General features: G+C 45.0%; 1 protein-coding gene, 1 long non-coding RNA gene and 1 other non-coding gene across 4 annotated transcripts in view; 1 reads left to right on the top strand and 2 right to left on the bottom strand.

The window, feature by feature from the left end:
- Positions 1 to 20,195, top strand: part of LOC138976183 (sedoheptulokinase-like) — a 46,429-nt gene extending 26,234 nt beyond the window's left edge. For both annotated transcript variants that reach the window (XM_070349021.1, XM_070349020.1), the window contains exons 3-6: positions 5,768 to 6,168; positions 9,015 to 9,190; positions 12,013 to 12,204; positions 13,351 to 20,195. In XM_070349021.1, coding sequence (XP_070205122.1) covers positions 5,768 to 6,168; positions 9,015 to 9,190; positions 12,013 to 12,204; positions 13,351 to 13,769 — 1,188 coding nt within the window. In that variant the 3' untranslated portion in view covers positions 13,770 to 20,195. The remainder of the gene's footprint in view (positions 1 to 5,767; positions 6,169 to 9,014; positions 9,191 to 12,012; positions 12,205 to 13,350) is intronic.
- Positions 18,666 to 18,738, bottom strand: Trnat-cgu (transfer RNA threonine (anticodon CGU)). The gene has a single exon. It is a non-coding gene; the product is annotated as a tRNA-Thr (tRNA).
- A 563-nt stretch (positions 20,196 to 20,758) lies between the features above and the next one.
- Positions 20,759 to 23,623, bottom strand: LOC138976181 (uncharacterized). Its single transcript, XR_011458893.1, has 3 exons — positions 23,489 to 23,623; positions 22,479 to 22,916; positions 20,759 to 20,862 (listed from the first exon to the last, which is right to left on the bottom strand). It is a non-coding gene; the product is annotated as an uncharacterized lncRNA (long non-coding RNA).
- Between the last annotated feature and the right edge of the window lie 3,168 nt (positions 23,624 to 26,791).

Genomic DNA, 26,791 nt, shown 5'->3' with positions numbered 1-26,791 from the left:
AGTACATTTGAAGTACATTTTTGGGCAGGAGGTACAAATTCAGTACATTTTCAGCTCATGTTTGGTATACCTAATTTGTGCTGATTTCTGTGGGGGTGGTTCCGGAAATCCGCAGCTTGGTGCAGGCAGAATTTCAGCGTTCCGTCGCCAGCAGTTCGGCGTTTCCGGCATCTGGCAGTGACGTCCGGGCATTGGCTTCCGTGTCTTTGTCCTCCACTTCCGGCTTGGAGCAGCGTCCTCCCTTTTCAGCGTCGGCTAGTAAGCAGAGCTGGTCCGATAGCCCTCGTGAGGCGCCTGGACGTTCTCCTTCGGGGGACAGCTCTTTCGCATCGGGTCACGACCGATACCTTGCTGATCTTTCATTTCCGGCGATAACCTACGAGGCCCCGGACTTGATCGAACAGCGGCGGCAGTCGGTTTCGACTGCCGCATTTCCGGCACTTGCCGGAAGTGATGATCCGTCCGCTCCGGCACGCTACGGCGGTCGCGGCAGGATGGAGTATTCACTGACTTCCGGTCCTTCCGGATCGCGAAGTCAACCAGTGCAGTCTTCACTTCCGCATTTTGCGGTTCCGTTGACTACACTTCCGGTTTCGGCCGGAAACGCTTCTTCCTCTTCTGGTGGTTCCTTCCGGATACCAGATAGTGGATTACAGCGTGTGCCTTCCGGCTTTCAAGCGCCTAGGCTTGAGCAGGCATCACTCCACTCAGTCGGGGGAGTGACGTCAGCTCATCCAGCTCCGGTTTTTGCGGATGGTCGTCCTGCTTACCCTTTACCTTCACAGGGTTTTGGGCGGCAGGATGACGTTAGTGCTCAGGCTTTTCCGGTTTCCGGTTTGCCAGGGCATGCTTCTGCTTCCGGAACTGGTGACTTCGGTCATGGTTCCACGTGTGACTATTCTGATGCTCCATCAGTGGTCAGCGAGGAGTCGCGGGGCGTGTTTCCGTCGAAGCTCAAGGCTGTTCTTGACGTCGCGGCGGAAGTAACGTCTCGTTATTTTCCTGAAGGGGTGGTGGCTGCGGACTCTTCCGCATCATTCGTTCCTTCTGCCATGGCGGACTTCCGGCCGGCACAGGAAGATGTTTCTTCCTTCCAGTTCGCCGAGTCTCCGTCAGTGGCTTACCAACTTTCGCATTCACTGGTTCGTCCAGCACATGCGGGGAGTGGTATTCGGCCAGTGCCTGTTCCGTTACTGCTTCCTTTTGGTCCAGTTCCGGAATCAGCTCAGCAGTGGGTGGCTTCAGCTGCCCAAGCCTCTTCCTTCGTGCCTACGGCCAATAGGAAGCTTGGCATGCCCAATCAGAGCCAGAGTTGGCTGGCGTCTTTTGCACTCCCTAGGGCTACACTTCCGGTTTCCCGGGAATTGCTGCCTCTTCTGACTAAACCGATCAAGCGTGATTCGGTTTTGCCGGTTTCCGAGGCTTCCCTCCTCTCTGCTGAGGAGGTTGGACGTCGGCAGATCGAACTGTCCTCCATTGCGGAGACTCTCGTTCGGGCTCTGTCTCGGGCATTGACCGATTCGCTGGTTCCTTTCACTCTCAGTGAAGAACAGAATGCGGACGATGTCTCTGCGCTTTTGACCGCATTGGCCAAGGTCAATGAGGAACAATTGCGTCTTTCCTCCCTGCAGTACACCCAAGCGGTACTCTGCAGGAGGGATCTCTTCCTCTCGCAGTCCCAATTCACGGAGCTGGCTACTAGGGAGACCTTGAGAGTCTCCCCGGTCTCAGAGGAGTCTCTCTTCTGTCCGCTGGCACTGGATGCCAGACAGAAGGAGATTCAGTCAAACAAGGACAGTCAGTTCCTTGACTACACTCTGAAGGGGGTGAAACAGTCTCAGCCTTCTAAACAGAAGCAGGCTCAGACATCGTCTAACCCCAAGCCAGCTCAGAAGCGGCAGGCTCCGCCGGCCGCTCGTGGTGGGAAGAAGAGGACGGCATCGGGGAGGGGGCGTGGCGGCTCTGGAAGTAAGCCACACCCCCAATGAAGCGCTCCCGATCTCACCTCCCTCCCGCCCTCCACCTTGGTGATGGCGGGAGGCCCCTCCCGGGCACTTTCTCGTTGGATGTCGGTAGTAGACCGCCAATGGATTGTGGGAGTGGTGAGATCGGGCTTCCGTCTACTCTGGCGGGAGGAAAAGGCGCCTCTTACCCGAGTGCCTCCGCGGTTCAAGCCCCCCTTCTCGCAGGAAGCACGTTCCGTCTTGCAGTCGGAAATTGCCTCCCTGGAGCAGAAGGGCGCGGTGGAGAGAGTTCGGGTCCACAGCTCCCTGGGATTTTACGGGCGTCTGTTCGCTGTTCCCAAAGCATCAGGAGGATGGCGTCCCGTGTTGGATTTATCTCTCCTCAATACTTTCTTGAGGGAGATAAAATTCAAGATGGAGACGCCAGCCTCTGTCCGAGACTCTCTCCGCCCAGGAGACTGGGTGACCTCGATCGATCTCACGGACGCATACTTTCACATTCTTATGCATCCGGCCGACCGGAAATGGCTTCGTTTCCGGTGGGGAGATCAGATCTACCAGTTTCGCGCACTCCCTTTCGGGCTGTCTCTCGCACCATGGATTTTCACCATGGTGGTGAGACAGGTCTGTGCACTGGTGAGGTCCCAGGGTATCCGTCTGCGGGCTTATCTGGACGACTGGCTCATCATGAACCAGTCCCAGAGCGGCTGTTCGCAGGATACCCTGACGGTTCTTCGAGAATCCAACTCGTTGGGGTTCTCGATCAACCGGGTAAAGTCGGAGCTGACCCCGTCACAGACATTCACTTATCTGGGGATGTCTTTCGACACGGTCGCTTGGACTGTCCAGCCTTCTCAGAGAAGGGTGGACAAGCTCCAAGCTCAGATTCGCTCCACTTTACCTCTCCTGATGGCTTCCATCCGCTCGCTCGCCTCCATCTTGGGGCAGATGGAGTCTATGGCTCTTCTGGTTTCACTGGGCCGGGTCCACAAACGTCCGCTTCAGTTCGCGCTGAAGCCGTTTGTGGACTCTCCTCTGGTGGACTGGGACGCCCTCATCCCTTTGCAGGGATGGTTCCAGTCTGCGACCCTTCCGTGGTTTGACACGGAGTGGGTCTGCAGAGGTGTTCCGATCGTCGTGCCCCTCCCCGACCTGGACCTCTTTACAGATGCGTCCAGGGAGGGTTGGGGGGCACATACAGATCTTCAGACTACTTCCGGTCTGTGGACGACGGAGCAGTCCTTGTGGCACATCAACTTGCTGGAGCTAGAGGCAGTTGCTCTAGCTCTGGCCAAGTTTCTGCCCTCCCTGTACGCCAAACATGTTCGTCTGTTTACAGACAACATGACAGTGGCGGCGTACATCAACAAGCAGGGAGGCTCGCGGTCCCCGTCTCTCTCGGAGAGGGCTTGCGAGATCCTGGTGTGGTGCTTTCAGCATCATATCACGATCTCGGCCAGGTACCTTCCAGGGAGGCTGAACACTTTGGCGGATGCGCTCAGTCGTTCCGGTACAGTGCTTCAGTCGGAGTGGACGATCACTCACGGGGCACTGCTTCGCCTTTGGGCCCAGGTCCAAAAGCCTCTTGTGGACCTTTTTGCCACAAGGTACTCAAAGAGGCTTCCGGTGTTCGTCTCGCCATTCCCGGACCCTCAGGCATGGCGAGTGAACGCTCTGGACTTTCCCTGGACGGGTCTGGAGGCGTACGCCTTTCCTCCCTTTCCGTTACTCAGCCGAGTAATCCGGAAAGCGGAGATGGAGGAGCCGGCCCTTCTTCTTCTGGTCGCTCCTCTGTGGCCGTCGCAGGTCTGGTTTCCAGATCTTCTTCGGCTCACCCAAGGGCCCCCCATTCCTCTCGCACTCGTGCGAGGGGAACTAGTGCAGCCCCGAACAGGCATTCCACACGAGGAGCCCAGTCTTCTGAAGCTTCACGTGTGGAAGTTGTTCGGGACTCGCTGAAGCGCTCTGGGGCGTCGTCTTTGACTCTGGACTTGGTGGCTCGCTCGCATAGAGCGTCCACCTCTTCAGTTTATGCTTCCCACTGGAAGGCATGGACTGCCTGGTGTTCAGCTAGAGGGGTGAGTTCGGTGGCTCCGCGCTCTATTCAGGTCGCTAACCACCTCTCTTTCATGTCTTCGCAGGGCGCCTCAGTCTCCTCGTTGAGGGTCCGGCGCTCCGCTATCTCGGCGACTCTTAAGCAGATTGGTCGTTCTGTTCGAGTCGGGGGCGTTATAGCTGCAGTCATTAAAGGGGCTGCTCTTAAGGAAGCTAAAGCTCGTTTGCCCGCTCCCAAGTGGGACTTGTTTTTAATCCTGGAATTCCTTCGTTCTGCGGATTTTGAGCCTTTAAGCGAGGCCAGTCTGTTCAATGTCACTCGCAAAGCGCTGTTTCTCCTTTTGTTGGCTACGGCCCGACGGGGTAGCGAGGTCCACGCCCTGTCGGGTCAGCCTGGAGATATCTCCTTTGAGCCGGACGGTTCCGCATCTTTGCGTTTCCGGCCTGATTTCCTGGCCAAGAATCAGTCTCCGGGGCAGGCCTCTCCGCTGGTTAGAGTTAAGGCTCTGACCAGCGCGTTGGCCCCGGATGACCCCGATTCGGTCAATTGCCCTGTGAGGGCACTTCGTCTGTACTTAGCCCGGACTCAGCCGATTCGGTCTAGTTCTCAGAAGTTGTTGTTTATCTCTCTCCTTACTAGGCGCGAGAAAGATTTGTCGAAGGTAACGTTGGCCCGGTGGGTGTCCTCGCTCATCAAGCAGGCTTATGAGTGGAGTCGCACAAAGAGGGGGGGGGTTATGCCCTCCTTGCCACTTGACTCGGCCCGAGCCCATGAAACGAGGGCGTGGGCATCCTCTCTGGCAGTTCTGCGCTCCAGACGTCTAGAGGAGGTGCTGACAACTGCGTATTGGCGTTCCGAAGATGTTTTTATAAACTTTTATCTTCGGGACGTCACAGCTCTTCGACAGGATGGCTCCAGAGGCCTTCCAGCGCTCATAGCAGCAGGCCAGTTCCTGTCCAGAACTTGATGGTGAGTTTTGATTCATTTCTAGCCCACCGCCTTGTTGATGTTATCTGCTAATGTGATTCGGAGTAAGAATATGATATTTAATGGAAAATTTCCTAAATAAATTTTCATTTAATTAATATACTTACCCGAATCACATACTGTATTCCCTCCCACCTGCCCCGCTTATGGTTTTAAGATTTTTTTTAAAGCCGTATGAGAATAGGCACGTGTTCCTAGAGGAAGTGACGTGGCATACACCCGTATGGGAGGTAACTCCCGGTGTGCTGGCCCATTACCAAAGCTACTTTCACTTTCGTTTTGGTGATGGGGTTGCTTCCCTTTAAATTCTTTAGCCGGGTAAGCGTTTTTCAGTGATAAGCATCTCAGGTGACTCAATGCTAATGTGATTCGGGTAAGTATATTAATTAAATGAAAATTTATTTAGGAAATTTTCCATTTTCGGCTGGGTGGTTACAAATACCTTAAGGTTTACAAGATTGTTCATATTATGCATATTCGCAAAGCCTGTTTGTTCTGAAATAGATTTAGAGTCAAAAGAGGCCATTCAAATCCTCCCTGAAATGCAAAAATTTGTTTTTGGGTGGGGGGCGCTGCCAGCAAGGGCGCTGCCCCTGCACCCCGCCGGGGCCTTGACGGCCCCTGCCCCTGGACCACGACCTTTTCAGTTTTTTCATTTTCCAGCATTGCACCCATGAAAAGGAGAAATGTTTGAAAACGGGTTTGGGAGTGGGGTACATATATATGGAAAAGAAATCAGATTTGATTTTTGTGTGTGAAGGTTCAGACAATCGGCATCTCGGGTCAGATGCACGGGCTGTTGCTATGGAAACAAGGCAAGTCGTGGGAGCGAGGCAACGACCAGATGCGCCACATCATCCTCCGCAACCTGAGCCACCTCTACACCTGGCAAGATCGTCGCTGCTCCAAAGAGTTTTTGACCACCCTCCCCAAGCCAGACTCCCGGCTGCGGGTAGCGCCAGGCTACGGTTGTGTGACGTATCTGTGGCTGCTTCACAACCAGAGACAGATGCTGGCCACAGAGCAGTATGACTGTGTAGGGACTGTCATGGATTTTGTGGTGGCGGCCATTTGCGATCTTGCGCTTCCAGTCACGTCTGATCAGCTGGCGGCCAGTTTCGGCTACTTCAACGTGGAGTCTCGCACCTGGAATACTGACATGTAAGGTGTACCGTAGTACTGTGGTACCTGAAATGTGTGCATGGCCCCTCCAGTGAGAGGACATTTTTTCTCTTCAGCTATTTCTTACCTTTACTAAAATGTACTTGCTATGCGCTGGTCCCAAGGGTGATCTTTTATTGCAGGTACCACTGTAGCGATATATTTTAGGGTCACAGAGATAGCTTAGTTGGTAGCGATGCTGGCTTAAAAACCAGTTTTTCAATATCTGCAGTCATTGGTTCTGCCCTACATTTTGCTAGGGATTTATTTCCCAAAATTAACATTGTGGAAACTTGGTGTCCAAGCATCCCCGTGTCTACACGTTCCCACGATAAAGATTCCAAGTTTACAGCGAATCCCCCCGTGGGTTAGGGGGAAGAATTTACCCGATGCTCCCCAGCATGTCATAAGAAGCGAGTAACGGATTCTGTTTCTCCTTTTACCCTTGTTAAGTGTTTCTTGTATAGAATATAGTCAATGTTTGAAAAGAATTTAGTCAAGCAGTATGTAAGAAATGTTAAGTCCTTTGTACTGGAAACTTGCATTCTCCCAATAAGGTAATACATTGTACTACGTTGCAAGCCCCTGGAGCAAATTTTTGATTAGTGCTTTTGTGAACAAGAAACAATTGACAAGTGGCTCTATCCCATCTCCCCCCCTTTCCCCGTCGCGATATAACCTTCGTGGTTGAAAACGACGTTAAACACCAAATAAAGAAAGAAAGAAATAGCTTAGTTGGTAGCGGTGCTGGCTTAGAAACCAGGTTTTCAATATCTGCATTCATTGGTTCTGCCCTACATTTTGCTAGGGATTTATTTCCCAAAATTAACATTGAGGAAGCTTGGTGTCCAAGCATCCCCGTGTGTACACGTTCCCACGATAAAGATTCCAAAGTTACGGCGAAAGTCTCGGGGCTGGAAACATGAACACAGTATAAGGGAAAGAAATGGCTAGCGCCGTACTGTATGGTAGCTCGCTTTCCCAAGGGAGAAAGTACCCCACATTTCTATGAGGGTAACCTCACCGGACTGTATGATACCTTATTCTTGTTCTTATCCTCAGGGATGTCGTTAGGCATCGGACATAGACCGATTAAAAGGCTCAAATGTCCGATTAACATAGCCGCATGGCGGTCAGATGTCCTATCGTTTTGAACTGAGCGCTGTCATTGTCCAATAACAACTCCATTCCTTCGGACAGCGCGATAATTATTTTCCTTTCAAGATACACATTTTCAAAACACGACCGAGCACTCGTACGGGTGCATTGAAGTTGTGCAGTGCGGATCTTGCTTTTTCGGGAATTTCGAACCGTTTGTGACATGAGCCGTTTGGGCAGCACACTAAAGTTAGGAGTACGGGAGACAACTCCAACTGATTGCAAGTCTTACGTCTGCTTTTGGTTTTAGTTCGAGACATTTTGAAGAAGCGCTTTGAACTATGACACAGTACTGTCACTGAAATAAAACTTAGGACCCCCAAAGATCAACAAAAGCTGAACACCTTTGTCTTTCGTGTGTGTGAATGAGTGTATGTGCGCCTTGAGTCGCCTGTTGGTGAGATATGTGCGCGTTATAAATATTCGTATTATTATTATTATTATTATTTATTATTATCCTGTGCCACGTTTGGGTTAAAAACAGGTGCAAACACGCCGAGCGTCATTCTTGAAAATGACAGTGCCAATGACAGTGTCGCCGCTGAAACTGACACAACTACCAAAAGAGAAGTTTAGTCTTTTGTACAGGACGTGGTGTCGGCACAGCAGGAAATTCGCAGAAACGGTCTTTTAACTATTCATGGCCGACCCTGTTTAGTTGGTAAGACCTTGACAGCAAAGACACTATACTGCTTTGTCAAATCTGTGTTGAAACGGACTTCTTTTTTTTCTCAGTATTTCATTTTCTAGTCAAATCTTGCAGTTTGTGAGACAATCAAAAAAAGAGTGCTGAACGTTTTTGTTGCTTTTTAGTTGTTTGTTTCTTGTTGTGTGTGTCCTATTTGAAACTAAATTAATAAAACAATGTATGCAAAAATGGTCGGTGAAAATACTACATATGTTATGTATATATGTGTGTGTGTGTGTTGAAGCGTGTGTGTGAGTGCACATGAATTTGGAGCCAGTCCATGGACAGTGTTTTTCACAAAATTACGATGTCCTATTGAAATTTCTGAAAGCAGTCAAATGTCCTTTTGATGCTGAAGAGCTCAGGACATTTGTCCTTTAGGCGTGAATTTGTAACAACATCCCTGTATCCTATGTTAAGACTTCAACAAAATCTGAAACGTTTTGTTTATGTGAACTCGTGATATTGAGAAGTCACCTTACTGATGTAAGTTCTTGGTCTTTTGATTGACTTTTGTTTGTTTGTTCGTTCATGGGCTGAGACTCCCATGGCTTTTACGTGTATGACCGTTTTTACCCCGCCATTTAGGCAGCCATACGCCGCTTTCGGAGGAAGCATGCTGGGTATTTTCGTGTTTCTATAACCCACCGAACTCGGATATGGATTACAGGATCTTTTTCGTGCGCACTTGGTCTTGTGCTTGCGTGTACACACGGGGGTGTTCGGACACCAAGGAGAGTCTGCACACAAAGTTGACTCTGAGAAATAAATCTCTCGCCGAACGTGGGGACGAACTCACGCTGACAGCGGCCAACTGGATACAAATCCAGCGCGCTACCGACTGAGCTACATCCCCGCCCCTTTTGATTGACTAATTATTGTTTGTTTTTCCATTCACTGCAAAAACCATTGGGTTGACAGACTTATGCATGATTCATTTTGTCTATATAATCAAACATTCCGTAACTGACCTTTCTGTTATTCTTATGCTTTTTTTCAGACTGAAATCGTGTGGTTTTCCTGTGAACGTGTTGCCGGAGGTGCGCAAGGCGGGGCAGGTAGCGGGACACCTGTTGCAGGGCCTGGAGCACATCCCGGCTGGTACTCCAGTCCTCTGTGCCATGGGGGACATGCAGTGCGGGGTGCTGTCTGGAGCACAGGACCGCAGCGATGCAAGTAAGCAGTGTTCATGGGCAGGGAGATAGCTAAGACGGTATAGCGGCACTGGTTTGAAACACGTCGTGAGATAGCTAAGATGGTATAGCGGCAAAAGAAACAAGAGGTGAAGCCTTCAAGGCTCTCGTAAGAAATTGACAAACAGTAACACAAACTCAATCACTCCGTCACACATACACACACACAGTAAGTGGGAGACGCTAGATCTAGATCTGTCTGTAGCCTACTTACGGGGACACGACTGCCACTGAGATCGACACTGCCCTTTCGACAGCGCTTCCTCGCGCAGACACTGAAAACACGCCGTGCAGATCAACCTGTAGGAAATCTCCTTTGGTATCTTCTTTATCTATTTTTTCTGGAGCCGCTACGAAACCGAACAATGTGAAATCGTCAGTCGGCGAATGCAGCTTGGTTAGAACTGAGAAGTGAATCTATACCACAATGCTTCACGCGATCTGACCTAACCTTGACCCCTGACCTGGTCTACATACCACACACAACACAAACCAGTCACCTGTTTTTACCCCCCCAAAACCCACCACCACCCGTTTTCTTTGGATACACACTTTATCTACATACGTGCCGACGAAATGTTGATTATTGCTTCAATACTTTGAAGCTGTTGCTTGGATAATAACCCGGTAAAATTAGTATTTCGGTGTTCAGTCAAATTGAAATGTTAAAGTTTCTATCACACACGCACGCACAGACAGACAAAAGTTAGCATCGCATAGGCTACACTTACGTGAGCCAAAAAATGGGGAAGCGCCGTACTGTATGGCAGCTAGCTTTCCCCAGTGAGAAAGCAGCACCAATTTCCATGAGGGTAACCTCACAGGACGATATGATACCAATACCAATTCTTGTTACCCCAATGCCACTTACAGCACCCTATATCACCTGCTAGATGATCAGCTTGCGGGAATAACCTTAATTAATTGTTTTCATTGCTACAGATACAATAAGCAGAGGAAAAACAGTCATGTATTTGATACATCTGAAAGACAAGGGTATGTGTTCATTGATGCAAGATTAGCATTAGAGAAAAAGAGGCAAATTATATTGTGTATGCCATACTGTCAACGTAAAAACTAAAAACACGTCAACAAGTATCTAAATGCGTCCAATGCGCAATATTCGTGCATCATTGCGATTCCTATGGTTCTAACTTTTTTGTTAAGAGCTTAAAGGCACAGTAAGCCTCCTGTAAACCATCACAGATACGGTCAGGCTTTTACACACAGTAGAACACCCTTTCATTTAAACACTCACCACTTGAGATCATCCTAGGAGCCCTCCGTAAAAAGCGAGCAATTTTCAAAGAATTTATTTTTGCGTGGTTTATCTTACCCCTGGGCCATCGTGAACCCATGTGATCCAGTTTCCTTTTTTGACTCACATGCGAAGCAAAAGTGAGTCTATGTACTCACCCGAGTCGTCCGTCCGTCCGTCCGGACGGACGGCCGTCCGTCCGGAAAACTTTAACGTTGGATATTTCTTGGACACTATTCAGTCTATCAGTACCAAATTTGGCAAGATGGTGTATGATGACAAGGCCCCAAAAAACATACATAGCATCTTGACCTTGCTTCAAGGTCAAGGTCGCAGGGGCCATAAATGTTGTCTAAAAAACAGGTATTTTTCACATTTTTCCCATTTTCTCTGAAGTTTTTGAGATTGAATACCTCACCTACATATGATATATAGGGCAAAGTAAGCCCCATCTTTTGATACCAGTTTGGTTTACCTTGCTTCAAGGTCAAGGTCACAGGAGCTCTTCAAAGTTGGATTGTATACATATTTTGAAGTGACCTTGACCCTGAACTATGGAAGATAACTGTTTCAAACTTAAAAATTATGTGGGGCACATGTTATGCTTTCATCATGAGACACATTTGGTCACATATGATCAAGGTCAAGGTCACTTTGACCCTTATGAAATGTGACCAAAATAAGGTAGTGAACCACTAAAAGTGACCATATCTCATGGTAGAAAGAGCCAATAAGCACCATTGTACTTCCTATGTCTTGAATTAACAGCTTTGTGTTGCATGACCTTGGATGACCTTGACCTTGGGTCAAGGTCACATGTATTTTGGTAGGAAAAATGTGTAAAGCAGTTCTTAGTGTATGATGTCATTGCTAGGTTTAGTTACCCTAAAGGTCGAGGTCAAGCATGTGAGTCGTATGGGCTTTGCCCTTCTTGTTTTCGCAATGTAGTCGTCAGTTTGTGATTTCAATGCGACTCGCTATAATCTTATCTGCAATGGCACGTTATTGCGTACCTCTGAATCTAAAACGCAACAAACGGCTGCGAACTAGAGCGGTGGCAGTTGGTGGTTCAGAGGAACTGGCGCGAGAAAGACATTTGGCGTGACACGTTTCCGGGCTTTTCTTTTTTCAAACTTTCAAAACTTTGAATTGTACTGATCCTGTCTTGATGAAAAAAGAATTCTTTTATGATTTAAGAATGTTTGTGTAACAACCTGTCTATTTATTATTTAGATTTTAAAAGTTAGGTCTAGCACCAAAACGACGCGCCTGATTGTCCGTTCACATAGTAAACAAAAATAAATTCTTTGAAAATGTCTCACTCTCGACAGAAAGCAACCAGGATGTTCCCGTTCGGTGAGCGTTCAAATGGAAGTATGCTTGCACTGTATGTAGAGGCTCGGGGAGCTCAGTGATGGTTTACGGGAGGCTTACTGTGCCTTTAATGTCAGCACTCAATCCAGCTGAGCTTGCATTTGGATGACATGGTAGTAAGATATACAAATATATTGTACGCTAAAATGTTACACTGTTTTTCTTTTCATTAGCACTGAACATCAGTACTTCAATACAGCTGAGCGTGCGAGTGGATGACATATTATCAGGCCGCCTGATGGGAGAAGCGGTTGAGGTGGTTCCATACTTTGACAACTTTCATCTGGCGGTGGTGGCCGGTCTGAATGGTGGTAACGTCCTGATGTCGCTCGCCTCCCTTGTCAAACACTGGCTGCAGGAGTTGGGTAAGCAGTGTTGTGTACAGCGGAACCCCCCTTTTAACTCATTGTCTCCCAGGTACGGATATATCCGTACACACAGTCACTTCAGTTGCTTTCTTGCAACGTCGATCTAACGCCTGCATTCCAGCGTGTTGATACACAGTTGCTTCACTGTTACTACAATTCTGAGTGACCTGCTGCAGCACAGCTGGTCTCGGCTAAAAAAAAACTTGGTCAACATAGGTGGGGTAGAAAGTGTTTAGACACCCCCTATTTAACACTTTGTACCCCACCTATGTTGACCAAGTTTTTTTTTTAGCCGAGACCAGCTGTGCTGCAGCAGGTCACTCAGAATTGTAGTGACTGTGAATCAACACGCAGGAATGCAGGCGTTAAGATTGATGTTACATGAATTAAGCGACTGAAGCTAACAGTATGAGCAGAATGCGGATATGTGCAGAATGAGAGCAGATGCAATGTAGTGACTGGTCAGATAGTGCCATATGAGTCTTGAAATTGGGGTGTCACTGTAGTTTGTTATCTGCTGTTTTTGTGTGTGTGTGTTTTTTTAGGGGGCGGGGGGGTGCATGATTGAATTAATGATTTATTGTTTTCGTGATTGATTTTTCCCGGCATCAATTTAATTGCCCGTTTATTATTTGGACAATGATCATTGGTTAACAATTCATAAAAGCGGTAATTTCAAAAGGCAGCTGTACTGTTTCCTCACAATTTAGGTCAGTTATTTAGTGTGTGCATGTGTGGGTCCTTTATTGTGGAAAGTGTTTCTGATGATTTTGAGTACATTGAACATTTTGTGTTTTTCTTCATTGCCTAAGTATTTACCATTGTAATCAAACCAGTCAGGCAATGCTTTTCAAAATATTCTTTGTATTGGACAGCAAAAAAGTCATTTAAAAAAAAATAATAAATAGCGGCCTCGCACCACTTTTCGGTTTACCAGGGCAAAGGTGCGCGAGAAAGTTACCGACTGCGTGGGAGCCAGCCGCGATGTTCGATTGGTTGAAATTGAGATTTGTTGTGATTTCAACAAATCAGACCCTGCGGTTAGTTCTCTTTAATTTGGGTGACACCCACTTTAGGTTCGTGCACCTCAGCCCTTTGCACGTAGTATGGAAAGTAAAAAATCTTATGTGTTGTTGATTACAGGTCTCCCACAGGACATCCTGGAGACGGCACTGCTGGAAAAGCTGTCCTCCTTGGGGCAAAAAAGTCCCAGCGACAGCACCCTCAAAATCTGCCCCACCGTGTTCGGCGAGCGACACGACCCTGACCTTTTGGCCAGCGCTGAAGGAATCTCCGCCCACAATGCATCGCTGGGTGCCATGTTCAGAGCAGCCTCGGAAGGCATCGTGGATAATATCTTCCGCCTCTTGCCTCCGGAGGTCCTGGCGTCAAACGGATTGAAGCGAGTTGTTGGTTCTGGTTCGGTGCTACGGAATCCTTTGGTGTTGAAACGCACGCAGGAGATTCTGGCTGGGAAACTGGAGTTTGTGCAGGGTACCGAGAGTGATGCTGCTCTCGGGGCTGCAAAGGCTGGCCTTGCTTTTTTGCAACAACAGCAGTGAACAGAAATAGCCTGAAACTATGTGTTCTCCGCAGCAGCTGTTAAAATGGAGGAAGAAACATTGCAGAGAAAGGAATGGGTAAAATGGACTGTATGTGCTTTTGATTGATTTGTTGGTTGATTCTGTTCAGGGGATATGTACGTATTTCAACTGTGGATTTGTTTTTGTACAGATAACTGATAAGAGCTTTTTTTGCACGTGAGCGGTGAGATGATCAAACTTTAGGGAAAAGATGGAAGAGAAAAACATCATGACATTTCAGAAAAGGAACCAAGTTACTGTGCAGGATCATGATTTTTGCTTCTGTTTCTAAAGAAGCTGAGGATGAAAATGAGAGTACATTCGACAATATGGGGATATGTAAGATTGCAGTTTCCGATGAGAGATGTGTTCTTGAATAGAAGCACAGCATGGAGCCTATTTGTTTGATTAAAAGAGGGAGGGGGTGTCAAAAATAGAAGTGCCCATTAATTAAGGTTGTGATTTGACACTTTTACAGGCCAGTCTATATTACAGTCAATGATGTAATATAATGTATTGATACATGTAGTAGATTTGTTTTGTTTTTATGAATTTGGTAGTTTCACAGGTCGCCTTCAGTTAAAAGGTAAAAAAGAAAATAAATATGTTTTTAATGAGGAGTCTTCGCCGTAAGGAGCATCTGGTATACAGCTTTGAATGACATATTTATGTTAGATTTTGAAATGCTTTTTGGCTACAATAAATTTAAAAAAATTAAGACTTAAAAAAATCTGAGAAAATCAGGTCTTTAAAAGGAGGGTCAGTCTTAAAATCGGGGTAAACTTACAGAAGTTATGAACAAAAAATCTGGGTCTTAAAAGGGAGGGTCAGTCTTAAAATCGGGATAAACTTACAGAAGTTATGAACAAAAAATCTGGGTCTTAAGAGGGAGGGTCAGTCTTAAAATCGGGGTAAACTTACAGAGGTTATGAACAAAAAATCTGGGTCTTAAAAGGGAGGGTCAGTCTTAAAATCGGGGTAAACTTACAGAAGTTATGAACAAAAAATCTGGGTCTTAAAAGGGAGGGAGTCTTAAATTGGGGGGTCTTAGAAAAGGGGTTCCACTGTATTAGGATTACTCACAGTTACTTGTGTGTATAGCTGTTACCTCAAAGGTTGAATTTTCAGGGATGAAAACATGGCAATAGAAACATGAATGTGCAATTGTTTTATTCTTGATTTATTACTTTATTTTCAGATGTGCAGAACATTAAGCAATAGCTGTGGGAACATGTGCCTCTTTCTCTTTCTTTTCATTTATTTATTTAAAGAAAACAATGATTCCATTGAATTAATTGAAATTCTAGGTATCGGTTAAGATTTTGACAAGGTAAATAGCATGTGTCTGAGGAAGTTCTTTCTCTTTCTTTTCAATATTTGTTTTGAATTTAAAAACAATGAAAAAGTGTTGTGCCATATCATTAATGTGCCTGTTAATCTTCATCGGATCACGCTTTGGACCACACAGTCCAGATGATGTGGGTCGTGTATGACCCATACTTTCTAAAGAAGGATTCAACGTAAAAAGTATGGGTTGTACACGACCCACGCCATCCAAATAGGGATACACTCTTTACCGCCTCTTTGCAGAGTATGGGTCGTACACGACCCACGCCATCCGAATAGGGATAAACACCGTAAAATGCCTTCTTTAATTCCCTATGACCCACAAAATGCGGACTGTGTAGTTCAAATGACGTCATTGTTCCACGATCCAGGAAGCACCGTGAAGGTTAAAGTACATGTAACATGATTTGGCTATGTATAAATTTGTGCACAGATACGGATACTGTAGAAGTTGTCATTTGCGCCTTGGGATTACACTTTTAAAAGTTTATTTGTGAATGACGTTAGACTGTATATTTTGTTGTAAATATCATTATAAAGTGTCTGTGTGCTTCAGTCAGAATATGCAGTGTATTAATTTCATCCCGTCTCATAAATATATTGATGCATTGCTGTTAAATATATTGATGTATTGCTGATAAATGTATTGATATATTGCTGTTCTTTAAGCAAGCAGCTATAGTAATATTACTCCATACTTAACAAATTTCTTGGTTCTTTTTCAGAACTCTGTGTAAATTGCATGTGCTCCAATTAATGCATGAACAGTCTGTGACATTATGAAATGTACCCCCCGCGGGTTAGGGGGAGTCCCATATTGGTTGGGACGAGAAAGAATTTACCCGATGCTACCCAGCATGTCGTAAGAGGCGACTAACGGTTCTGTTTCTCCTTTTACCCTCGTTAAGTGTTTCTTGTATAGAATATAGTCAATGTTTGTAAAGATTTTAGTCAAGCAGTATGTAAGAAATGTTAAGTCCTTCGTACTGGAAACTTGCATTCTCCCAGTAAGGTAATACATTGTACTACGTTGCAAGCCCCTGGAGCAATTTTTTTATTAGTGCTTTTGTGAACAAGAAACAATTAACAAGTGGCTCTATCCCATCTCCCCCCTTTCCCCTATCCCATCTCCCCCCTTTCCCCGTCGCGATATAACCTTGAATGGTTGAAAACGACGTTAAACACCAAATAAAGAAAGAAAGAAAGATGGTTCTTTTTCAGAACTCTGTGTAAATTGCATGTGCTCCAATTAATGCATGAACAGTCTGTGACATGAAATGTGAAGTATTGCTCTGTTTGTGTATGCATATTTACAGTCCTGGGTCCGACCCTAACCTATTGTCTTGGTGAAAATAATGCAGTGTATTCAGTTTCATTCAGTGAGTTTGACAGATTTAATACATTTTATAATTATATTCGCTTTGCTGGTCTTGTTGAAAGCTGATTTTCTCAGATTATTAAGATCTGAAAAGATATCAATGGTACCATTGTGTGAGCATGTTGGCCAAATAGTCTATATATAGTGTTCACTTTTAATCTCAAATCTCACGGTACCCCCCGCGGGTTAGGGGGAGTCCCATATTGGTTGGGACGAGAAAGAATTTACCCGATGCTACCCAGCATGTCGTAAGAGGCGACTAACGGTTCTGTTTCTCCTTTTACCCTTGTTAAGTGTTTCTTGTATAGAATATAGTCAATGTTTGTAAAGATTTTAGTCGAGCAGTATGTAAGAAATGTTAAGTCCTTTGTACTGGAAACTTGCATTCTCCCAGTAAGGTCATATATTGTACTACGTTGCTAGCCCCTGGAGCAATTTTTTGATTAGTGCTTTTGTGAACAAGAAACAATTAACAAGTGGCTCTATCCCATCTCCCCCCTTTCCCCTATCCCATCTCCCCCCTTTCCCCGTCGCGATATAACCTTGAATGGTTGAAAACGACGTTAAACACCAAATAAAGAAAGAAAGAAAGAAAGAAATCTCACGGTAAAAGAAGTTGATTGCATGTACTTTGCCTGAAGGGCCTTGGTTGTTGTGACTTCATTGATCTACATGTATTGAAATTCTCTTTATATTGTCCCTATGTATTTTGTATCTTTGTTATGATTCTTCTTTGCAGCAGATTATATTTTTTAATGCATAGAATTCGTAACATTTTACACGATTGATTTGTTAATATACTGAATTTGCGGAATTTATATACTTTATGATTGCATCACCATTTCTATGTTAATTTGTTTGCGAAGTGCTAGTCAATCATACAGAAATCACTCGGTACTCTTAAGTCCTTTGTACTGGAAACTTGCATTCTCCCAGTAAGGTCATATATTGTACTACGTTGCAAGCCCCTGGAGCAATTTTTTGATTAGTGCTTTTGTGAACAAGAAACAAATTGACAAGTAGCTCTATCCCATCTCCCCCCTTTCCCCGTCGCGATATAACCTTATTGGTTGAAAACGACGTTAAACACCAAATAAAGAAAGAAAGACTTGGTACTCTGTGGTTGTTTTGACTCTTGTTCTGAGTTTTGCATAAAATTGATAATCTCATTGTTTGTTTTGTTAGCACAGCATAGAGTTGCTTTGGAAAGTTGCCAGATTTACTATCTTTTAGTTTCTTGTGAAGGATCAGGCCAGTCTAAAGGCACTTTTGAATCTTTTGTTTTTTACAGCTTGCATTTTTTTTCTACTTCTGACTTCTTCTTTCTTTTTTTATTCTAGTATTTTGGTATATAATAATTTATGTAACTCCTTAAAACGTTTTACTTGCCATAACTGTTAGTTACTTGAGCACATTAGTGTAATTCATTGCCATGTTTTCCCGCAGTGGGGCACTGCGGTTATGAAATTAAAGGCCCCTCCTGTTTTTGGAACCGCAGGAGCTTTCTAGTTTGCTGTTAGGTAGATTTTTGGTTCCTCTTTCCTGTCATGCTCTCTTTTTCTTCATGAATTCTTTTTCTGCCTTCTTGCTCATTCACCTGTATTTTTTCCAAAAATCTCTTCTCTTGCCGCTTGTCTCGCGATTCATGTATAGTTTAATCTGTTAGTGTTCTGATGTAAGTCCAGCAGTAGATAGGTTAAGCCTATTTTAACATACTGGAAACTGGTAATCTTCCAGTAGGTATTAATTTAGTTTTACTAAAGCCTGCTGGGACACAAGTAATGGGTTAGTGCATTTGTAAACAGGAATCGCTTGACAAGTGGCCCCCTTCATCCCCCCCTTCCTCGTCCTGATATGGCTCTGCGTAGTCGGCTGGACGTTAAGCAACAAATAAACAAACAAACAAATTGCCATGTTTGTTTGTTTGTTTGCTTAACGCCCAGCCGACCACGAAGGGCCATATCAGGGCGGTGCTGCTTTGACATATAATGTGCGCCACCCACAAGACATGCCAGAAGTCGCAGCACAGGCTTCATGTCTCACCCAGTCACATTATTCTGACACCGGACCAACCAGTCCTAGCACTCACCCCATAATGCCAGACGCCAGGCGGAGCAGCCACTAGATTGCCAATTTTAAAGTCTTAGGTATGACCCGGGTGGGGTTCGAACCCACGACCTCCCGATCACGGGGCGGACGCCTTACCACTAGGCCAACCGTGCCGGTATTTATTGCCATACTGATCATAAGTAAATAATAGTAATAATAATAATAAATCACTTATAGAAAAGCGCAAGTCCCGAATTCACAGCTCCAAGCGCTTTACAAACACACGCACGCACACACACACACACAGACAGACACACGCACACAGAAACACACAAAATGGAAGTCTTAATCAAGCATAGTAATCATTACAATGCATAGTATTTAGTATCCACACTATACACGAAGAAACTCACTTGTGCAAATCACAAATGTATACTTGGCAGTTAGAGCCCATGAACGCAGAAGAAGAAAAAGATTCAGTATCCTCACATTGTCTGCTAGGTAGTATTTGAAGGGAAAGAATGGGTTTTTTTTCCCCTGGTACTTTTATTCTAATAATAGACATACAGGCAGCCACGCTCACACATGCACACACACTTCGTCTCTTTTTCATTTTGTCTTTTCCTTATTTGCATATTGTTTGGAATGCAAGATGAATCTTAATTTGTGAGGATAACCTTCGTGGTTGAAAACGACGTTAAACACCAAATAAAGAAAGAAAGAAAGAATTTGTGAGGAAGTACCAAGTATGTGTACTCTCTATTTTTTGTATTTGCGTGTTAGTACGTAAGTGAAGTACTATCTGTTGAGCTACAGTAACGTGAAAGGCCTTTTCTGTCATGATTCTCGAATACAACAAATTAAGTCATCCCCTTTTTATGTAGTTAACAAAGTTAGCATAGTAAATGTGATACACACAAAAAAATGTAGCATAAACTGTTTGTTTGTTCGTTTATGGGCTGAAACTCCCACAGCCTTTACGTGTATGACCGTTTTCACCCCGCATAAACTGTAAATGTGCAGAGAAAAAGAGTAAGTACTTATTTTATTTTATTTTATTGTACTTTTGTTCCATTATTAGCAACGTGATTACCCCCCGCGGGTTAGGGGGAAGAATTTACCCGATGCTCCCCAGCATGTCGTAAGAGGCGACTGACGGATTCTGTTTCTCCTTTTACCCTTGTTAAGTGTATCTTGTATAGAATATAGTCAATGTTTGTAAAGATTTTAGTCAAGCAGTATGTAAGAAATGTTAAGTCCTTTGTACTGGAAACTTGCATTCTCCCAGTAAGGTCATATATTGTACTACGTTGCAAGCCCCTGGAGCAATTTTTTGATTAGTGCTTTTGTGAACAAGAAAAAATTGACAAGTGGCTCTATCCCATCTCCCCCCCCCCCCCCCCCCCCCCCCCCCTTTCCCCGTCGCGATATAACCTGCGTGGTTGAAAACCACGTCAAACACCAAATAAAGAAAGAAAGCAACGTGATTGAAGCTTTCGTGATTAATCCATGTACATGTACATCATTATGTGATATTAATTTACTTGCATGGAACTTATCTGCACTTTTCATTGCATATCAGCTTTCTGAGTAAAGAACAATCATTGAAGTATGAACAGTGGAAAATATTATTGTGAGTCTGGAAATCAAACTAACTATTCAGTGTGTTTGCGTGCATATGTGTATGTATGTCTGTACTGTGTGTGTTAGAACTGTATATATATGAGTGTGTGTGTGTGTGTTTCTGTGTGTGTGTTTCTGTGTGTTGGTGTGTGTGTGTTTGTGTGTGTGTGTGTGTGTGTGTGTGTGTGTGTTTGTGTGTGTGTGTGTGTGTGTGTGTGTGTGTGTGTTTTTGTGTGTGTGCGTGTGTGTGTGTGTTTCTGTGTGTGTTTCTGTGTGTGTATAAGCCTCATTGATTGATTGTGTGTGTGTGTTTCTGTGTGCGTGTGTGTGTGTGTGTGTATGAACCTGAGTTCCAGCAATTTAATAAGTATCCAGACAGGCAAATGTCAGAGGAAGGTACATTTAAAGACACAAATGGATGAGTTGCAATCGTCCCATGGATTTGGTGGCTCCTGCAGTCATTATCAGCTGCAGTTTTTACATCCACACACATACACAGACGTACCCACACACACACACAAACACATACACTTACACACACACAAACACACAAACTAATTCATCAACATAATTTTGATAATCACTACACTTTTATTTGTTCTTCACTTCACGAGCAGCTACGGAATAACTGAATGCCCATAGTAGGTGAACAGTCTTGGTCTCTAATCTTCAAACCTGAAACAAAGAGCATATTTGTTAAGGTATATCTTCTCTTCTCACTACTTCTTATTCGTTCATGGGCTGAAACTCCCACGTTAACTAACTCATGTTTTTGCACAAGTAGATTTTTACGTGTATGACCCTTTTTACCCAGCCACTCGGGCAGCCATACGCCGATTTCGGGGGAAGCATGCTGGGTATTTGTGTGTTTCTATAACCCTACAAGGTGGCCGCGGCCGGGATTTGAACTCGACTTTCCGATTAGGAGGCCAATGTCTTATCCACTTTGCCCCACTGCGCCCGTCTGTTAAGGTATAGGATATCTTTAAACAAGCAGAAACAAACAAACAAAGTCGGCTACGCAGCTATATGTGATTTCGCTCACCTATACGGCATAGGTCTTTCATCAAAAATGCACTATGTACAGCTTTACATTGGAATCCCACTCTTGAGACCTCACCAGGCGGGGATGTAGCTCAGTCAGGGCGGGGATGTAGCTCAGTCGGTAGCGCGCTGAATTTGTATCCAGTTGGCCGCTGTCAGCGAGAGTTCGTCCTCACTGACGTTCGGCGAGAGATTTATTTCTCAGGGTCAACTTTGTGTGCAGACTCTCCGCGGTGTCCGAACACCCTCGTGTGTACACGCGCAAGCACAAGACCAAGTGCGCACGAAAAAGATCCTGTAATCCATGTCAGAGTTCGGTGGGTTATAGAAACACGAAAATACCCAGCATGCTTCCTCCGAAAACGGCGTATGGCTGCCTAAATGGCGGGGTAAAAAACGGTCATACACGTAAAATTCCACTCGTGCAAAAAAACACGAGTGTACGCGGAAGAAGAAGAAGAAGAAGAAGAAGAAGAAGAAGAAGAAGAAGAAGAAGAAGACCTCACCAATCCTCTCCTTAAGACCTTGCTTTTCAGATTTTCTGTTCATGATTTCTGTAAGTGTATCTGCATTTAAGATTTTCTCCTTTTTAAGACCTGATTTTTTCAGACATCCGGCGGTCTTAAAATTGGGGCTTCCACTGCATACAAATCATATTTATGTGAATCAATCAATCAATATGAGGCTTATATCGCGCGTATTCCGTGGGTACAGTTCTAAGCGCAGGGATTTATTATTTTAATTTTTTTTAAATTTTATGCAATTTATATCGCGCAGGGATTTATTTATGCCGTGTGAGATGGGTTTTTTATTACACAATACATCACGCATTGACATCGGCCAGCAGATCGCAGCCATTTCGGCGCATATCCTACTTTTCACGGCCTATTATTCCAAGTCACACGGGTATTTTGGTGGACATTTTTATCTATGCCTATACAATTTTGCCAGGAAAGACCCTTTTGTCAATCGTGGGATCTTTAACGTGCACACCCCAATGTAGTGTACACGAAGGGACCTCGGTTTTTCGTCTCATCCGAAAGACTAGCGCTTGAACCCAAACAAAGTATTGGTTTCATCTTCATGTTTAGTAAGAAATGTATCTTGCTCTTCAGGACAAATCAAATGACCTACACCATGAAGGACCCGCAGACAGGCATGAATTAACGCACACATTCATTTCTACACCACTAATCCCCCCCCCACACACACACACACACACACACACAGTCGCATCCCGCGCTGACCTGTCGTGATTGCCTTTCACCTGCGGGCTCGGACCCAGAAGCACCGTTAGCAAGCGCTTGTTGGAGGGCTGCCAGCCTGGCGAGTATAATCTCAGTGACGTTGTCTGGTGCACCAAGGAGAAAGGGGGGTGGTGACGGGGAGCTGTCTCCGCTCGAGTAGGATGGAGGCAACTGTTCGTCGTTTTGTGATGGAGAAGGGGGGCCCTCTGGATTATCGCCCCTGCCAGGAGGAGGTGGAGGGGGGTGACGACAGAAAGGAGAACGATGAGGGAACTGCCCGTTGTTTTGTGAAGGAAACATGGGGCGTCGGAATTGTGCCCAGGGACTTTGCATGTTAAAGCCTTGGCGGTCGGGGGGTCGAAAAGCAAAACCATGCAGCAAGGCGGGAGCCATGGCTACTATCAGAGCTAAGGTCCACATGTTGGATGTTGTCTACCTCTGCAATGGAAAAAGAAAAAGAAACCCGGGCCTGCTGTGATTTGAAGACACGCATGTTCAACGCTAAAAACGTCCATTCACCATCAACAAGCCAACTTACCATGTTTGCCTTCACAAATAAATAAAAACCGAACACAATCTTCGCATGGTCAAACGTGTCCATTTATATGAATACATTGCTGGTAAAAAAAAATGTTTTGTAAAGACATAGAAAACAAAGAATAAATAGATAGATAAAATGTAATGTGATGCAAACAAAAACAAGCTTTAATTATCTGATAACTGGAGAAATTCTCCGAGAGAGAGAGGGAGAGAGAGAAAGAGAGGGAGAGAGAGAGCTCGAGAGAGGGAGAGAGAGAGGGGGAGAGAGAGGGAGAGAGAGAGAGAGGGAGAGAGAAAAAGAGAGAGGAGAGAGAGAAGAGAGAGAGAGAGAGAGAGAGAGAGAGAGACGGACAAAGAAACAGACTGACAGGCAGACAGAGAGAGCGACAGAGAGAAACAGACAGACAGACATGCAGAGCCTTACTATCGGACACAAAGACAGGCAGACAAACACACATACAGACGCTTACCTTGTCAATGAAGAATGCTGGCCAACACCCAAGTTGCTGTGCAAGCCTTCGACGCAAGGTTTAAATACCCTGTGAATTTCACCCACGTTTTATAAAGTTTGTTTACATAGCATATTGACCACTGGTGGACAGAGGGATAATTGTGGGGGAGGCTGCAGGGGGGAGATGATATATAAACTTGGCCAAAAAATTATTGCAACAGATTTTAAACCCAAATTAAAGCATTAATTGCCGTGTCATTTCATTAAAATGGTATTATGCTTGTTAAGGCCGTTCACTTAACCTTCAGGATCACCCTTTGGATTAAATATTTATTTCACAGGGATCACGTGACCGCCGCGCAATTAAGGGTACCATCAAAATCGACCAGACAACAACGGAAAGGCATAAATTATTGTGATTTTTTTGTCGATTTTTCATTCGGCCCTTCCGTTTTTGTCTGGTCGATTTTCATGGTACCCTTACTTGAACGGCGGTCACGTGATCCTGATGAAATAATTATTTAAGTCAAAAGGTGATCCTGAAGGTTAAGTGAGCGGCCTTAACTGGCATATAAAGTTTTAATGAAATGACACGGGAATTAATGCTTTAATTGAGGTTTGAAATCTGTTACAATAGTTTGTTGGCTAAGTTTAGTTGGTTGAAGGGATATGGGAGTGTGGATAAGAGAACGCCACGTAACTTCACATCCAGGCTTTTGTGTGAATGTGTGTGTGTGTGTGTATGTGTGTGTGTGTGTGTGTGTGTGTGTGTGTGTGTGTGTGTGTGTGTGTGTGCATGCGGATGAGAGAGTGTGTGTGTGTGTGTGTATGTGTGTGTGTGTGTGTGTGTGTGTGTGTGTGTGCATGCGGATGAGAGAGTGTGTGTGTGTGTGTGTATATGTGTGTGTGTGTGTGTGTGTGTGTGTGTGTGTGTGTGTGTATGTGTGTGTGTGTGTGCGTACGTTTGCGTGGGTGCATGAGTCAGAACGTGTGCGTGCGTATGTGCGTCAGAGTGTGTGCGCTAGCTCACGTTTCAACGATCGTAAAAGCTTTCTTTAGTTTTTGCCCTTTGTAGCTTTTCAGGGGTCGATCGCTGTACATGTTTGCAAACCTGATATTTTTCTACAAGATCGACTGCATTGTAACCTGTTCCCAGTTACACTATTGATCAAACATTGCTATTTTCCCGATTTCGTTGCGTCCTCATTACACATACTACACCACCTTTTACCCAAAAGATACAACCACAATTGCAAGCATATGGAAGTGTCATGTGGTACAGCGCACCCCCCCCCCCCCCTTCTTACACACACACAATTTATTTCCCAAACTTCATCTGAAAATTTTGATAGGATAAACATTTCCTCTTTTTTTTCTAAAGCTTCAGACCACTTCTAGACAGCACACTCGTGAGATGGGGTGATTTGTTTGTGATAGGATCTGGCAGCCGCTGCTGAACTGTTCTAGCAGTGTTTAGGCTATTCATTTACCCCAAAGTCAATCTTGTTTTCCTTTTATTGTTACATGTTTGTCTACCATAATTTACCATTATTATTTTGACATTATTTCAAATTTGTTATATTAAAATCGTCCGCCAAATTTCATTTGCTTTTAAGAGTACGCTTATAAGCTTAGCTTGTTGTGCTCCATGTTCCTTATTTCATGTATGCGGTAATAGTACCAATGGAATTTACTGAATAAACTTGTTTAAACCAAAGTCAATCCTGTTTGACTGACTTTGCCGCCGAAAAAAATTCGACTGTACCATGCACTTGGTTACATGTGTCTCGTGCCACTCGTAGAAGGTACGTGGGACGAAGTCTACGCCGTGTTTGGTCTGGTGGTGTGAGAATAGTTGGGGCCGGGTAGCTCCGGTGGTAGAGCACTGGGAGTGTATTCAAGATAATACGACTACTTGACGTACGACACGCTCCTCGGGGTTTGATAGCTCTCGGTCCGACAATTTTTGTCGTGCTGCCGAATTCACAGGCACCGGACAGCCTCCCCGATAGCTAGCGGGGGGATTCCCTTGTTTACGGTCGATCTGCGCGTGCGCCTGACGCAGCAGCTGCATGAGCAGCTGTCAAGGCTCCGCTTGCTGTTGCTGGCTGACCGTGGCTGGCTCACCCCAAATCGGCGCCACGCAAACATCTTGATATGCACCAGACGCCTGAAACCGTAACACGAGTATCACTTGCGGGACAAGAGGCTAGGCACCCATTCTGTTCGCAAACTGACTGTTGTCAGTTATCACATCCGTCAACAGTCAACTGCAAAATATCGTGCATAAGGAATATGAATTTGTGCATATACAGGGACGTAGCACACCTAATAAAAGTCAGTGGTAGGGCGGAAAAAAATGGAAGACAAAATGCTGAGACAGCTAAGGAAATATGGGGCTTACACTACCGCCCCCCCCCCTTCCCGTCCCCTTGTAATGGTCTAAAAAAGAAAGAAAACATGATGCGATTTCGTGCCTTCTGAGCTCAGTTCCATCTAATCATCTTTCCATCCTCCACCAAACAACGGGCTGGTGAATGTATCAGTGATTATCAATCGACTTACATTTATATCTAAATTCCGATACGTTGAATGTGATGAGCACTTACTTCAAATGACTTTCGTCTTCATTATTGTCTAGTGTGTTAAAAAGCAAGGATTGACAAACTGGTTTACTTCTAAACAAGCAATTTATTGATCCGTCCAGCCATCAACATTGGCAGCCTGAGTGATGACTTAAAAATAGAGGGATTTGTCAGAATATTTTTAGCGCGTTTTCGATCCATCACAACCAGGATGCACACTTGTGTCCATTGTTCAATTCTCTCTCTACATGTTGTTTCATGTGACACTGTTAACCCCACAAGTTACTGTGTTACTCAATTGTTATGGCGTACTTACGGTTGACACACAATCACTCACCCCTCAGTCTGACCCCAGCTTCACACACAGAATATACAAAACATTTCTTACCTCCATTGTTTCTCATGGGAGCAGACGGACGAAGAAGCAATTTTCACTAAATTGGTGCCAATACTTTTATGGCCTGACGGAACTCGTCACGTGTGACGTTCTCGTCAAAATAAGACGTCATCCTATTCCAGCAGTTGACCAAGACTAACACACAAAAAAACCCACAAAAAAACCGACCTTATGCCATCGCGTGAATACTACGTGGGGTGTTCTGTTGGTAGATCTCTCTCTCTCTCTCTCTCTCTCTCTCTCTCTCTCTCTCTCTCTCTCTCTCTCTCTCTCTCTCTCTCTCTCTCTCTCTCTCTCTCTCTCTCTCTCTCTCTCTCTCTCTCTCTCTCTCTCTCTCTCT

The sequence above is a fragment of the Littorina saxatilis genome, linkage group LG9 (assembly GCF_037325665.1).
Source record: "Littorina saxatilis isolate snail1 linkage group LG9, US_GU_Lsax_2.0, whole genome shotgun sequence".
NCBI classification, from domain to species: domain Eukaryota; kingdom Metazoa; phylum Mollusca; class Gastropoda; order Littorinimorpha; family Littorinidae; genus Littorina; species Littorina saxatilis.
Note: the sequence above shows the minus strand (reverse complement) of the source record. Positions and strands in the feature narration are given on the sequence as shown.